Source organism: Anastrepha ludens, chromosome 2, assembly GCF_028408465.1.
Source record: "Anastrepha ludens isolate Willacy chromosome 2, idAnaLude1.1, whole genome shotgun sequence".
Taxonomy (NCBI): Eukaryota; Metazoa; Arthropoda; class Insecta; order Diptera; family Tephritidae; genus Anastrepha; species Anastrepha ludens.
In genome coordinates, this window is record NC_071498.1 from 166,437,556 (window position 1) to 166,453,064 (window position 15,509).

The 15,509-nt window shown below is 38.4% G+C and overlaps 1 protein-coding gene across 1 annotated transcript in view; it reads right to left on the reverse strand.

Moving 5' to 3' along the window:
- LOC128855644 (uncharacterized) overlaps positions 1-14,643 on the reverse strand; it is a 36,206-nt gene extending 21,563 nt beyond the window's left edge. The window contains exon 1 of the mRNA XM_054090709.1: positions 14,038-14,643. Within this exon, the coding sequence (XP_053946684.1) occupies positions 14,038-14,643 (606 nt within the window). The remainder of the gene's footprint in view (positions 1-14,037) is intronic.
- Between the last annotated feature and the right edge of the window lie 866 nt (positions 14,644-15,509).

The window sequence follows — 15,509 nt, forward strand, 5'->3', positions numbered from 1 at the left end:
GCCGACGGACTGCCGGCTGAGCTATTCAAACATGGCGGCGAGGAGCTGATAAGGTCCATTCATCAGCTCCTATGCAAAATATGGTCGGATGAAAGCATGCCTGCGGATTGGAATTTAAGTGTGCTCTGCCCAATCCATAAGAAGGAGGATACTGCAATCTCTGCCAATTACCGCGGGATTAGTCTTCTAAATATCGCCTATAAGGTTCTAGCGAGCGTATTGTGTGAAAGGCTGAAGCCCACCGTCAACCAACTGATTGGACCTTATCAGTGTGGCTTCAGACCTGGAAAGTCTACCATCGACCAAATATTCACAATACGCCAAATCTTGGAAAAGACCCATGAAAGGAGAATCGACACACACCATCACACACTTCATTCGACTGTACGGAAAGGAGCAACTTGTATGCCGCGATGTTTTGATATCCCCACAAAACTAATACGGCTATGCAAGATGACGTTGCTCAACACCAGCAGGGCCGTCAGAATTGGGAAGTACCTCTCCGAGCCAATTGATACCAACCGAGATTTCAGACAGGGTGACTCGCTGTCGTGTGACTTCTTTAACCTGATGTTGGAGATCGTACGAGCCGCAGAACTTAATCGCTCAGGCACAATTTTTTATAGGAGCGTACAATTGTTGGCGTATGGCGATGATATTATCATCATCGGTCTTAACAACCGCGCTGTTAGTTCTGCCTTCTCCAAACTGGATAAGGAGGCAAAGCGAATGGGTCTGGTGGTGAACGAGGACAAAACAAAGTACGTCCTGTCTTCAAACAAACAGTCGCGCACCGGCGTATCGGCACTGCAGACAGTTATATTATAATTTCGAGGTTGTAAAAGACTTCGTATATTTAGGAACCAGCTTTAACACCGATAACAATGCTAGCCTTGAAACCCAACGGGGAATCTCTCTTGCCATCAAGTGTTACTGTGGACTAAGTAGACAACTGAGTAGTAAAGCCCTCTCTCGACGAAGAAAACTAACACTGTACATGGCTCTCATCATGCTCGTCCTAATGTATGACGCAGAAGCTTGGACGATGACAACATCCGATGAAGCGACGCTGTGTTTGTGAGAAAGATTCTGCGTAAGATTTTTGGGCCTTTGCAAGTTGGCAACAGCGAATATCGCAGGCGATGGAACGATGAGCTGTATAAGCTTTACGACGGCATAGACATAGCGCAGCGAATAAAGATCCAGCGGCTACGTTGGCTGGATGTCGTCCGAATGGATAAAAACGCTCCGGCTTTGAAAGTATTCGATGCGGTACCAGCTGGTAGTAGCACAGGAAGTTGGTAGTAGTACTTTGCGTTGGAAACATCAGGTGGAGAAGGATTTGACTTCACTTGGTGCGTTGAACTAACGCCGGTTAGCACGAGAAAGAAATGACTGGTGCCCCTTTCAAATGTTGGCCGCAACTGCGTAGTAAGGACTTCGGTCGTTATCTCGTGAACTACTTTAGGATTGTTGGCTTCCAATGCCTCAATCGAAGCTGGTTTATCCACAAAGCATTTAGACTTTAAAAGTAATTTATGTTCTTAAAAGATTTATGTTGAAAATTCGCCACACATTAATGCATCGCCTGATCACAGGTTGCTAAATCGTAATTTACTTTTAGTGTCTAAACTCATTTTTTTTTTTTTGTGATCTACGCCATCATTGTTTTCAGAGTTTTTAATTTGAAGTTTAGTTGAAATACAATTTTCCTACCGAATCTTGAAATGTTAGATTTAATATATTTTAGAGATTTGCTTTGCTGCAAAAATAGCTGGTTATTTTTTGCTCAATACTGTATGCTGTTAGAAATAAAAATAAAGCATATTAAATCTACGCATGGTAATTATTGGTCGTTTGAAATTTGCTTGCAAGGTACGCCCAACCTTAGCTGTTAAAACGTTTTGTTTTCGCTTGTTGTTATTTTTTTATTACTTACATTTTTTTGAATTTGATGCGAATACATTTTTCAGTAGTTCCCTTTTGACATGGTAATTTACGTACAGAGACAATCGTTTAAGTAGAGCAAAAGGTAAAGCAAAAAGGAAAACGAAAATAGTTCAATCCATAGTTGTTTTTATGTAATCAGTGTTAAAGACAAGATTTCTATTGATTTTTTAAGTTTAAAAAAATGGTAAACCATAATCCCATCCGTAATCCCATTGTTAACTGCAACAATTGAAAGATTGACTTGCATATGTTTTTTCTGTTCAAAAACTAGCTTCGACTCATCGCTGTAAGATCAGGAGATAGATAAGAGATGCCCAAAATGCGATTTTTTTCATAATTGGCGCTTAAACACTTTTTGGGATTTTGGATAAGCTCTAACTCCTATTTGATGTTATTACTGGGTCCGGCACCCGAAGCCTACTCGATTAAAAAAGCCATAAATTTTGTTTGGAAAATTACTTTTATTCAATTAAAAGTGAAAAATGTGTGAAAATAATACAAAATTAAGAATAAATTTATTTTTACTCGATATGACCACATTTTGTCTTGACTATGGCCTTGAGACGGTTCAGAAAGGAATCGCAAGCTGCCCGAATGTGACTTGCAGGCATTTTGGCCCACTCGCGGACAATGGCTTTTTTCAGCGCCTCGAGACTGGTGAATCTTTTAGTTCAGACTTTGCTCTCCAAAATGCCCCAAAGAGAATAATCCATCGGATTCGCGTCTGGTAAATTTTAGGGCCATTGTGTAGACGTCATGAAGCTCGGAACGATGTTTTTCAGCCATTCTTGGCTCACTCGAGCTTTGTGAGATGGTGTCGAGTACTGTTGAAACTTCCATGGTCTGCCACCGAAATGTTTGTCTTCAAAGCAATCTCCAGAATACTTTTCCGATAATATTTGCGCATTTACCTTGACGCCAGGCTCGATGAAAACGATTGGAGAGCGCCCATCTGCGGTTACAGTGGCCCAAACCATAAGCTGTGGCGGGTGCTGCCTCCTGGTGGTCGGTCAAATAAAACCTATTGTTGAGTTTACGAATTGCTCAATTCGAAAAATTGTCTCCTCAGCAAACACAATTGACCGCTTTCGGCCAAGCGATGCAATTCCGTCGTTCTCTCAAGTCTGGCTTGTTGCTGCTTTGGTGTGAGAACATGCGCCTTTTGGATCTTGTAAGGCTTAACTTTGAGATCATTTTTCAGTATGAGGCGAATCCTACGGTCAGATATTTTCAGTTCTTTCGCCATTTGATTGGCTCTTCATCGGGGATTTAGCTCAAGTCGCTTCCTCACTTTTTGAACCATTTCACGTGACGTTGCAGTCTTTTGACGACCACCTCCATGTCGTTTCGCGATGCTACCAGTCTCATTGTATCGAGTAATGGTGCGATAGACAAAAACTTAATTTACTGTAAGGTGATCGAGCCCACGAACAATCACTGGTTGTGATATTACAGCCAAATATAATGCAATCACACCATTACGTTTGAAATCCATTACTGATTTTCTTTCTTCGCTTTTACTCTCGACAAAATGCTTCCATGCGCTTGTAGTTTACGCAACTAACTGACTGTAGATTTGCTTAGGGTAGTCGTATGTTAGCTTATAAGTTTTAGTTTTAAGATGAAATTGAGCGAGTAACTTCGGCTGCCACGTCACCGGGTACTCGGTAGCAGAATTCTGCCCGCTCATTTCACACGTTCGAATGAAACCGTAGAGAACCGCTATCATCAGCTGATTCTTTCAAATTCGCTGAGAGCCGATTAACGGCTTAATATTGATCACACGTTCTAAATTGCGATCTACAATCTGCAAATATCGAAGTAACTTTTGGCACTAAAGTACTTTGAATTCTAATTGGGTGATGCCATTTGGTTCGTTTTACTGGGTGGTTCATCTAGCGTTTGGAATTAAAAAAAAAGAGAATTTAGAAATTTATAAAATTCATTCTTTGACACCGAAAAGTCAAGCGGAATAGAACTCGAGATCTCATTCAATTCTCTTAGAGCGCCGACAATAGGAGCATTACGCATACAATTCCTATTAAGCAATGGGGTAAGATAAAATGAGAAAGAGTTGCGTAGAAATCTAGAAGGCATATGAGAGTGAATAATCCGTAATAGGGATAAACAGTCAATTTCTCCTTTAGTTACACTCAAAACAATATACAGTGGGAGTATAGACCTTCTACTCTCTAGAGACTTTAAGTGAATTCAAATCAAAGTGTTGCTAACCATTTGCTCTTCGCAATAAATTTTGTGATTTTTTCTATATCAAAATGTGAAAATATTTAAGTTTGGTGTTTGTTTCTTATTTTGAATTAAAGCTACCAAAACTGTAAGTTAAAAAAAGACTGTTTTATTAAACAAAAGAATGTTAGAAAAAGTCACTCTGAGAAGATTTTAGATTTTAATTTGTTGATTTTTACAAAATTTGATATTTTGAAAGTGCAAATTTAATTCTTTGCTCATTTTAAGGTTATGCAAGAATACTAAATGTTCTTCTCTCAACTCTTCTTCTAGGGTATCCAGAGGTGTATTCATAGTAAAAATAAGCTACAAAATACCACAAAATACTGAAGAAATCATAACGACATTTTTACAAAAGGAGTACCTTTCCTTGTTACATAACCCCAAATATAGCAAATAAGTCGTTCTCCTAACAAACGAGTTTCTCTTAACAAAAAACTCTTAAATTAAATTGTACATATCTATAACCCAATTATTAAAAAAAAACGCACATTTAAAGACAATTTGTCACGCATATAAAGTTCTTTAAGTAAGTCAATAAAAATTTGGTATTTTATTTTCATTAAATGGGCATTTTAGTGTGTTTTTATATCCAAAGCTAGGCAACACTGCAGTAGCGAGAGAGAGATTTGACTGCTGAAAGGAAAGAACAACTACAATCGGGGGCAATGCTACCAGATGTTAAAAAAAAGTAAAGCTAAATAAAACTGAGTGAATTATTGAACTAATTTAAAAAAAATGTTTATTTTACAAAATTATAAACACTACAGTTTAATTGGAACAGGCTAGAAAAATGTCATGAAGAAAGAACTAAAAGTTCGAGACTAAATAACAAAAAAAATGCCAAATCAAGTTACGAAAATGGTAATCTGGCCATACTGGTGCTAATACGACGTCACTCATTGTCAAATTCGCTGAGAGCAAAGTAACGGTACCACGGTAGGCGCCATCTCAGTATTCTTTCCATCATGGGAAGGGATAGGATTTGAGAATTCTATTATACTGGTATCCAAAACGGTAAAAATTTGCAAGTGGGATTGAAAAATAAAAAATGGATACTTCAGAAATAATTATTACCAAAATGATACTACAGATTTGATATGGGATTGCCTTGTGTTTTTGCAACACTTCGAGTAATGAACAGTAACATAATTCGATATTTGTATCGAAAGTTTGATATTTTTTAGCATAAACTTTTTAGATAAATGTTTTTACTTACGACCTTTATTTGTTCTGATCGCGCACAATAACCAATGGCAATTGAGGAAAGCCTCGAAGGTGAATGTAGCAACCGAAATACGGCAAAGGACAGTTGATCGGCCACACACTGTAAAAGAGCGACGAAAACGTTGGTCAATAGGCTCTGCGCGGGATCCTTTTCAGCGAGCCCGTCGAGGAATTTGTCGCCTACCACTTGGCGACGCTTTGCAGATGCTAAAATTAATACTCTCTACCTAATGTGGAACGAATTGAGATGGCTAGCACATATCCGTGCTCCTTTACGAAGAGGAGTAGTATACAGCAGTTAGGAGTTGAAGGAACCTATTTATGAGATTTATTTGTTCTTTTTTCAGTGAGTTAAACAATTCATTTAGCCCCAAAACATGGAATTAACTCGTGAACATTTTCGTGCGATGACTTATTACGACTTTTGACGTGGGTTATCGCGACAAGAGTGTATTGATCATTCGACTTTTGGCGTCGAAACACCACACTTAGCCATGGTGAAATGTTGATGCATCGAGTTTAAATCAGGCCATAAATCCTTTTGGCACGAGATTCCTGAAGACTATCAATCAATTGATAACGCATGACCATCATGTAGCATATCGCGAGAGATTGGCAACTTTGGGCATTAGTGGGACCAGCAAACATTCAATTTTGTATGAGCGCTTGGTCGTTGAGAAGATTTGTTCTCGTTTGACGTTGCGTAATTTGAAAATTGCCCAAGAAGAAGGACTCGTGTCGATTGGTGTAAAGAAATGTTGAAGAAATTTAGCCTCGGGGGTTCAAAGAACTTGGATGGCATCGTAATAGGTGCCTCATATTGAGCCATTGCATATGAGCCGAAAACAAAACACCAACCTACAGTATGGGCATTCCAAGACGAGTTCAATTCAACAAGATTTCTTCGCGGAAGAGGCACCTCAAAGCAAATGGTCGCCTGTTTTGTGTTTTTTTTTTTCAGAATATGTACCACTAGAGAAACTTAGAAAGTCATTTCTGAGTGAAATGGTTGAAGTGCCAGTCTGGCACTCCTCAAGTAGCACTGAAGCGCCGTTTTGATAAAATTCTGAGTAGTACACAACCATTCGTTTGTCAGAAGTTTTTGCAGAAGATGAATCATCCTTTTCCAAGACAATGCGAAGAGGGGTTTTGAGCATTAATAGGATCGAATAACTGGATCATTCTGCCTTACAGGCCTGATTTGGTACCTTATGATTTATTTTTGTTTCAGAAAATCAATTCTGAAAAACGAGAACAGCGTTTTTCGACGTCTGAAAAAGCTATTGAGGCCCTTAAACTGCTAGTTTTGGAGGTAGCCATTTCTGAGTAGCAGTAGTACTTTGAAAATTCGTTCAAGCGAATGCGAAAGTGCATTGACTTCGGGATATTCGATTTTAAACATTATCCAAAAAAAACAACTTTTTTTGCTTATTCGCCCACTTTATATAAAATTTGCTTAAACATACGAATTGTTTTCTGTTTTTAGTTAAAGGGTATGTCATTTAGTACAAATTACCAATAAAACCGCAGGCAGTTAAAAATGGCAGCTTGCTTAAATTTCATATTCACAGTTTTTGACCAAGTGTTTCGTACTTCAAATCATTTTTTTTGTTGTTTTTTTTTGTAGGGACAGACTAGCAAGTACAGCACTCAGATACAATTAAGAAGTTCAGTGTACTGTACTCGGATTCCCTTTTTAATTTTCTTTAAATCTACTCGACTTCCGAAGAAATCTGAGTACATCTTGTGGTGCCAAGGAGCCAAGGTGGTCGCTTCTTAACACATCAGTACCAAAGACCTCAAGCCTGATTCGAGCGAAGGCCGGGCAGATGCCCAGAAAGTGGTCCGCTGTCTCATCCTCCTCTTCACCTGCTGGGCAGAGTGCACTGTCTGAGATGCCTACCATCCCGTTATCAGTCCAACCAGCCTCCTACAGTCCCCTCTGCTTAGTGACAGAAGGATCTGCGTGAGTTGGTCGGACATGGCAGGTAACAGCAGTTTTGTCCATCTGCAGCCTCTCTCAACCTGTCAGCCTCGGTTGTGGGTTAAAGTAACCCATTTGCTAACCGTGGCTTTGATGGCTGCAGAAGGAAGTGGCAGAACGGGCTCCGGGCCAAGGAATTTGGCCTCATTCTGGCTAAAGAGTCAGAGATCATGTTACCCGCAATACCCACGTGTCCAGGGAACCATATTAGCATCAGGCTATTACGTCTATTGACATAATTAAGCCTGGATTTACAGGACTCGACTACTCTTTAAGTGGTAGGGGAGCTTCCTAAGAACATGAGTGCAGCTTGGCTGTCGCTGGAGACACATATAGATCTGCCTCTCCATCTGCTTTTCACAACAAAGTTCATCGCTTTTTGATCAGCATGCATTCCAAGAGCAAAGTGTAGTTTTGTCCCGCTTGATTCCACGTAGACATCGCTCCTGAACCCATTTGTGAAAATGCGAAAACAGTGCTTGCCGGGCTCATTTTCTGAGTTTGACCACAGTTGAGCCTCTGACAGCACCAGACTGTGTCTCTTGTCAAGCACGAGTCTGGATGGCATGGAGTTAAGGGGCATGGCAGTGATCGTTGGATTGAAGTCCATGCCTACTCTGTTTTCCAATGACGGACAGGGGCCGTACCAATACCCATTGTGTTTTAGCCTGCAGATGGCCTTCAAGGCCTCTCCTTTGATGAAAACATCAAGTCGGGGTAGACTAATCAGAGTATCTAATGCCTGGCCTAAAGTAGTCGGAAAAACTACGACGCAACAGATGGCCACAGTGCGTTGTAGTCTCGATAAGGCCCTCCTGACTCCCACTATAGAGAGTCTACTCATCCAGACCATTGATGCATAAGCGATAATTGGTCTTATCGTAACCATGTAGATCCATAGGACCTTGCTAGGAGAGAGACCCCACGTTTTTCCAAAAAGCCCTCTGCATCGCCAGAAGGCTGTCAGTGCGTTGGATATCTTTGTTTCAGCGTGTGATTTCCAGAGGAGTTTACTATCGAGATATTTTATTTCTTTGGATACCTGGATTGCGACTCCTTCAAATCCTTACTTGTAAAAAAAAAAATATATGAAAATTATTCTTCAAATTATTTTAAATACTTTTATGCCCTTTTAGGGCATTCCCGAAAGGAATCAAATTCTAAGAATAAGATCATCGAATAAGCTCCGCAGGTACTCCATTTCATCAAGAGTAAAAGAAAATATGTTTCCCGACTCAAAATACAAAATAATTTTAAGAGGAGCTTTTTCGGTGCAAAAATGCACACCAGATTTGGTATTATCTGCCGAAAATAAAAATAGGAACAGTAGCCGTCATGAAAAAGCAAAAAGCTATAACAACAAAAACTCAACTCATTTAGAAATATTTATTCATAATTATTAATCAGTCTTTCAGCGCGCTCTATAAGTATAATATTATTGTTCATCAGTTTGACATATAAAAAGTATTATTTATATACATACATACATACACACACACAACAATTCGTTAAGTCTCCCTAAGGCAATAAAAAATCAATCATAAATTTGATTAATACCTTCTCCGAGAGATTTGTTTATTATTTAATACTCGAATGAGCTGTTATGTAACACGCACATACGCACACACATGAGCAGATATTATCTACGTGTGTTTTGTCTGCATTAGTTTCGTATCATAGTTGCGTGCGCTCTGTTAAATGAGGGCGTGTCACACAACAAAACAAAGCCACTACACTGCCAATTTGAATAAATGAAATGTTAAATCTGCTTTCGTGTGAGTGGACTTTCTCAATTTCCGCGTACTGACTGAGAGGCACTCCAGCGACGCTGTTGACTTTGTGAGTGGATACTTGTTGAAGTGCATGTTTGTGTAAGCACATATGCACGTATGCATGTATGTATGTAGGTGTGTGTAAATTATGTCTTACGAAAGATGTATGAACGGAAGTGGTAATCTTCCATGTACAAAACTTATAATTACAATTGCAAGTATTTTTTCGAGTAACTTAGTTTTTCCCACTACATACAATTAATTTTCCTTCATATTTGTCTGATCTGTGTTTTTTGTTTTTTTTTTTTCAATATTTATCAACTTAAACGTATTTCCTGCCACATTGGCTCGCAATAAAAAAATGGTGTATGATATTTTTTAAATTTCGGTTTGGTGCGCAACAAAATTGGTTTGATTCCCCTTAAATGCTAAAAACATTCAACTCAATAGTTCAACCCATAAAATTTAGTGCGGGCCAGTGGCTATTAATAAAAACTAAAAACAGATGTGGTTGCTGATCAACCAACAACAATTAAAATTTCGTTAATTTTGCTTTGTTCGCAATTAAATACTAGCGCAATTAGGGCGCCGATTTATGTTTGTAAATAAAAAGAGTTCGTAAACTAGCAAAAGATACCAGACGAAATAAAAATTAAGCCAGCTGCAAAACACCATTGCCTTAATTGGCACGACAAAAATAATGCGCCCAAGATAGAAAATGACCGAACAATACTTTTTGCGGCTGGAGCCGAATATAATCGAACTTTGTTGAAGTTCGAATTTTATTATTATTGATTATTACGTCAGAAAGCAGCTGATTACTCCACTGATTGATTCGAACCGAATTGCATAAGCAGCAGAATGTGCAGAACCCAAAGATGTGGCCAACATCAAATCGACAGTGAAGTACCTATTCAGCTGATTAACTGGCGTAATAATAGAGATGAGAGATGACAGCGGTTTGTTTACACCAACGATCGACAGAAACTGAGGTTGCGTTGATGATAAACGAAAAAATCAACGGAGAAATACCCCTCTTTACTTTGTGGCCGCAAGCACCATAGTTCACTGAAATTTGAAATGAAATTTGCAAAGGCGAGGCAAGAATCACCGAGAGGTTTGGTAACTCTTGAAACACTCAGGCTGAAAATACAATTTGATTTAACCCTTTCGGTACGGCTGGTACCTATGTATACCACCAAAGTTTAAACGTCCCTAAAATGTTTAATTTACATTCAATTGAGTTTAGAAATGTACCGTGCCGTCTGCTGAGATTTTTGCAATTCGCACGTGCCTTTAGAGTACAGTTTTACATTCCCGTTATGCTCAGATTCGTGTTTTTTCTATTGAGAGTAGTTGAAAAGTGCAGCGCGTGCACGTTTTGTGAAAGATATCTGTGCATTCATAGAGATTTATTGGCAGATAACATCATATTTTAGAGAACTAAGGTTTGTACAACATATTTGAAGTAAATCCGGTAAGAAAATGTAAATGAAAGTATATTTTTAGTGCAAATCCTACAGGTGGTACATATTAGTACCAGTAGTCTTCTTAAGTGGTACATATTAGTACCAGTAGTCCGGTGAATACAACTTATTTTTCAATAGATTCCACACAGGATTTAGTCAGTAATATGAACCAGGACGATATACGTAAGTTGTTGGAGGAGGAAGATGAAAGTTGCCGCGATTTGGAAGACTTTTCATCCGGAAGCTCTGATAACTTTGTTTCAAGCGAAAACTATAAGTCAAGCTCTTCCAGTGCGGAAGACTTAGATAATGACAACATAAACGAGGATATAGGGGATATACAATAAATGAATTTGATACAAACACATTAGACTGTGACCAACCACACGATGAAAATTTCGACTGGAAGTCTCCGGAAGATTTTGTTCCTAAGCGAACTGCAAGCACTTCACGTAATTGCAAAATTTTATCAGATATCCTCGCACAGCAAGTACTGGTGACATTTTTCAAAAACTTATACCGAAATCCGTTTATATGTACATAGCTCAGTCCACGAATGCGCGTATAAAGATACTAGAAAGTGAGCAATCAGCAAGAAAAAAAAACAAAAACTGACTAGAACTAATGCTGGCGAAATAAAAGTAATTTTTGGATGCATGTTCATTATGTGCTATAATCGACTTCCTTGCGTGAAAGATTATTGGTCCCTTCATAAATCTCTGGGTAATAAATCTATTCAAGAAGCAATTGCTAGGGATCGATTCCTATTTATCACATCTAAGATGTATTTCGCATGCCCGCAAAAACCATTAGACTGTAGTAAGACTTATTACCTATACGATTTGGTAGAATGTCTAAAACAAACTTTCCAAAAGTGTAGACAAGACAGCAGCTTTCAAAGTATAGTCGAATCGATAACAAAATTCAAGGGCCGCAGCTCACTGAAGCAATACAAGCCCCTAAAACCGGTGAAAAGAGGTATACAAATGTGGCTTAGATGTGACGCTGTAACAGTTTACACGTACGATTTCAATATTTATTGTGGAAAAGAGCTTGAAGAACACTCGGGAACCCTTGGAGCAAGAGTAGTAACTAAACTCATCAGCTCAGTCGCAGAAAATGATGTTACGTTGTGTTTCGATCGCTTTTTCACATCAGTTAATCTGTTAAATACTTTACTTTAGCCAGCCGTTGGTACTACAATGCGTAACAGAAAAAACGTTCCCGAGTTTACAAGTAAGAAACTTGAGCGAGGAGAAGAAGAATTCAAAAGTACATCATCTGGCCTTTTATGCGTAAAATGGCAGGACACGAAGGAGGTTTTGGTTTTAAGTAATTGCCATGAACCAGGCATAACGTTTGTTACAAAAACTTAAAAAACAGGGGAAAGAATCCAAGTGCCATATCCAAACGCAATTCAATTTTATCGTCAAATTATTATGAGATGTCGATTTGGCCGATCATCAGATTGGACTTTACGAATATGATCGGAAGTCGGATAAATGGTGGAAGAAGGTTTTTTACCGCTTTCTTATGATGGCAGCCGTAAACGCTTGGATCATTTATAATGAAATAAGAAGGGGAAAAATGCCTTTCAAATCGTTTTTGGTGACCTTGGCAGAGACACTCATAGATGAAGGCTCCAAAGTCACAACTGTTCCTAGGTCGGTAGGGCCAGGACCCCTACGTCGGGTTACAGGACAGAAACATCTACCTATTGAAGGCGATACACGACGGCGTTGTATTAGTTGCAGCAAACAAAAAAGAACAGACACGTACAAAAACAATATGTAAGGAATGCCAAGTTCCCTTGTGCAAGTTTTATTTAAAAATATTACATTGCTTTGAATTACCATCTATGTATATTATTTGATTATTAATTGTTTGATTCTTTATATAATTACTAAGTTTGTGTATTATTTACATGCAAAATAAATGAATTATTTCGTTTTATTATTGTAATAAAAAATATGGTCTAGTATATTTTGTAGGATGGTTGGTACACATATGTACCACATAACATCCCGGATGGTACAATGGCTTACAACCACCCCCCCAGTCAGCCTCTTATCCCACGTCCCTTGCGACACCAAAGAAAGTTTATTTGGTGCCCAAACAACTCCTTTTTTGCATTAAGCGAAATCTAGTACTGCGCATACAGTTCCGTACCGAAAGGGTTAGAGCTCTTGAAAGTCTGAAAGTGAAAGGGTAGATAGTCAAGGAGGAAAGCGAGATATTAACCCTCCGATGTTCGCTGCCTTATGATACGGTAAGTGCATCATAAGGGTCTGCCCAGACCCATACAAATAATGTAAGAAATACGGTTTTAAAAATAATTTTATTTATTTATTTGAACGGATTAGTATTAATTACGAAGAGCAATTGGGTTTACAACTATATAGTTGCATGGAATGTTTATTAAGACATATGGGACGATTACATTTGCTGCAGTCATAACGAGTTTTACGTCGCTTTTTCGAAGAAGAAGCAGCACAATGGTAGCACGATGACCGTGTTGAAGCAACTTGAGCATATGATTGTTGCTGTGCTGCATCTGATGTCGAAGGACAACATTCCGGTACCTAAAAGTAGCGAAATAATTTATTTTAAATTAGTAAATATGAATACATGCATACACATATCTTTATACGCAGAGATATATGTAGGTGTGTATATAATTCATACTCATCTTGATATTGAAACGATTCATTGCTTGTCTTATATGAGCAAACCTCCATACTAATGGGTTAGTCGCCCGTTTCGTCATATGTGGGATAACTAGCTGCCCTGCCAATTCAATGATAAATGAGCGTCATAGATGATGAATGAGGCCAACCCGGCAATATCAAGCATATTATAAAACATTGCCAGTGGCCAATGCGGTTTATCGAGCGTTTGCACGAATAGCCAGTCAACATTTAATCCATTGTATCTACCCCGCTTTAAATTTATTGTAGTCCAAAATTTGATCTGGCTTGAATCCTTTCAATGGATCGGTGATTTGACGGTAATGGGCAGTGGATAACATAATTACTGGCTTTTTCGGCTTTGCCATATACGAGCACAGAGCGATATTATTATTGTGATAACAAAATAAAGTGCTTTTAACATCACGCCTCGGGTTAAGCAATTCATGCGGAATGAAGGTCTTATTTTTTCTTACGATACCGACGAAAGCCACTTTACGATCCATCAACATTTCTGCCAAGTTGTATGTTGAAAAAAAATTGTCAGCATAAACAGTCCTACCGCTGTCCATATAATGTTCCATCAATTTCATGACGACCCGTTCACCTTGATTCGTTTCTCGCTGGCCACCTGGTGGTTTTCCGGTATAAATTATACCTTTCAAAGGGTAGTTTGAAACAGAGTCACAAATCCACCCCACTTTCATGCCATATTTTGCCGGCTTACTCGGAATATATTGGGTGAATCGAGTGTGCCCACGATATGGAAATAACTGTTCATCGACGGTTACATGACAATCCGGAGTGTATGCTTTCTCTAAATTGGCCATCAGCATGAGCCATACATCGTCCAGGGCAGCAGATTTGCTTTGCTTCAACTTCTCAGCACGAGTACCACTGTTATCGAAACGGATGAAAGTAGTTAAGCTCTTGAACCGATTCAATGACATAGTGGCCTTATAAATTGGCATATTGTAACTGGCCCACAATTCTTTCGCTGGCTGAGAATTCGAGTGGAATACACCAGCAATAAGTAGCATCGCAAAAAAAGCATACATTTCGTCTTCGTTAGTCATTACCCAAGAACGCTGTTTATTACTGGGATGCTTTTCATTCCATAAACGAAACGCTTCAATGGCTTTTCTGTTGGTTTCTCGCACAATAATACTTACGATTTCAGGAGACAGCAATAGCTTGAAAAGAGCTTTATGACTCGGTGACGCTCCTCGTAGTGGCCCTTTACGAGTAAAAGTTGTAACATTGTGGCAACGAGGCCTTCCAGGTGGTGCAGGATTTGAATTCCACATCTTACCAACTTTCGACCTGTATATAAGGCCCTGGGTAATAGATGTGCTGCATGATTACATTGTGGTTGAAGCCTGAAGGGCGATAGCTTTCATATACAAATCCTCAATATCATCATGGTTTTCATCCAGAACAGCCTCTAACTCGATTTCCTGTTCTATATCTGATGCTTCACCGAAGTCATCTTCATCTGGAAAGTATTCATCATCTTCTACGTCGCCACTTGTTTCAAATGGATCGGAATCCTGTCCCATAATTTCTTCAATTTGTGCCTGAAGTTGCTGACGTTCTTCCGGACTCACATTTGCTGCACTTAGCTTACGAAGCAAACGCGTCATCACATCAACTTCATCCATATTTACTTGTTCCATTTTATTTAAAAAAAACCCTTCCCACTAATTAAAAAACACGTGTTCACTTTAATTTTCAAATGTCAACTAAAAAGAGGTGGTCTGTAAAGTCGGTTTACTGACGATAGTTTAACGTGATAACGTCATAGGAAAATACTGATTGAATGGTTGCATTTTTCAAAAGAAAATTTTAATTTTATTTGATTAATAGATATTTTGTATGGATATAGAGAATGAGTTAACATTAACATAACATAATATACTTTAACATAACATAACATAACACAACATAACATAACATAACATAATATAACATAACATAACATAACATAACATAACATAACATAACATAACATAACAAAACATAACATAACATAACATAACATAACATAACATAACATAACATAACATAACATAACATAACATAACATAACATAACATAACATAACATAACATAACATAACATAACATAACATAACATAACATAACATAACATAACATAACATAACATAACATAA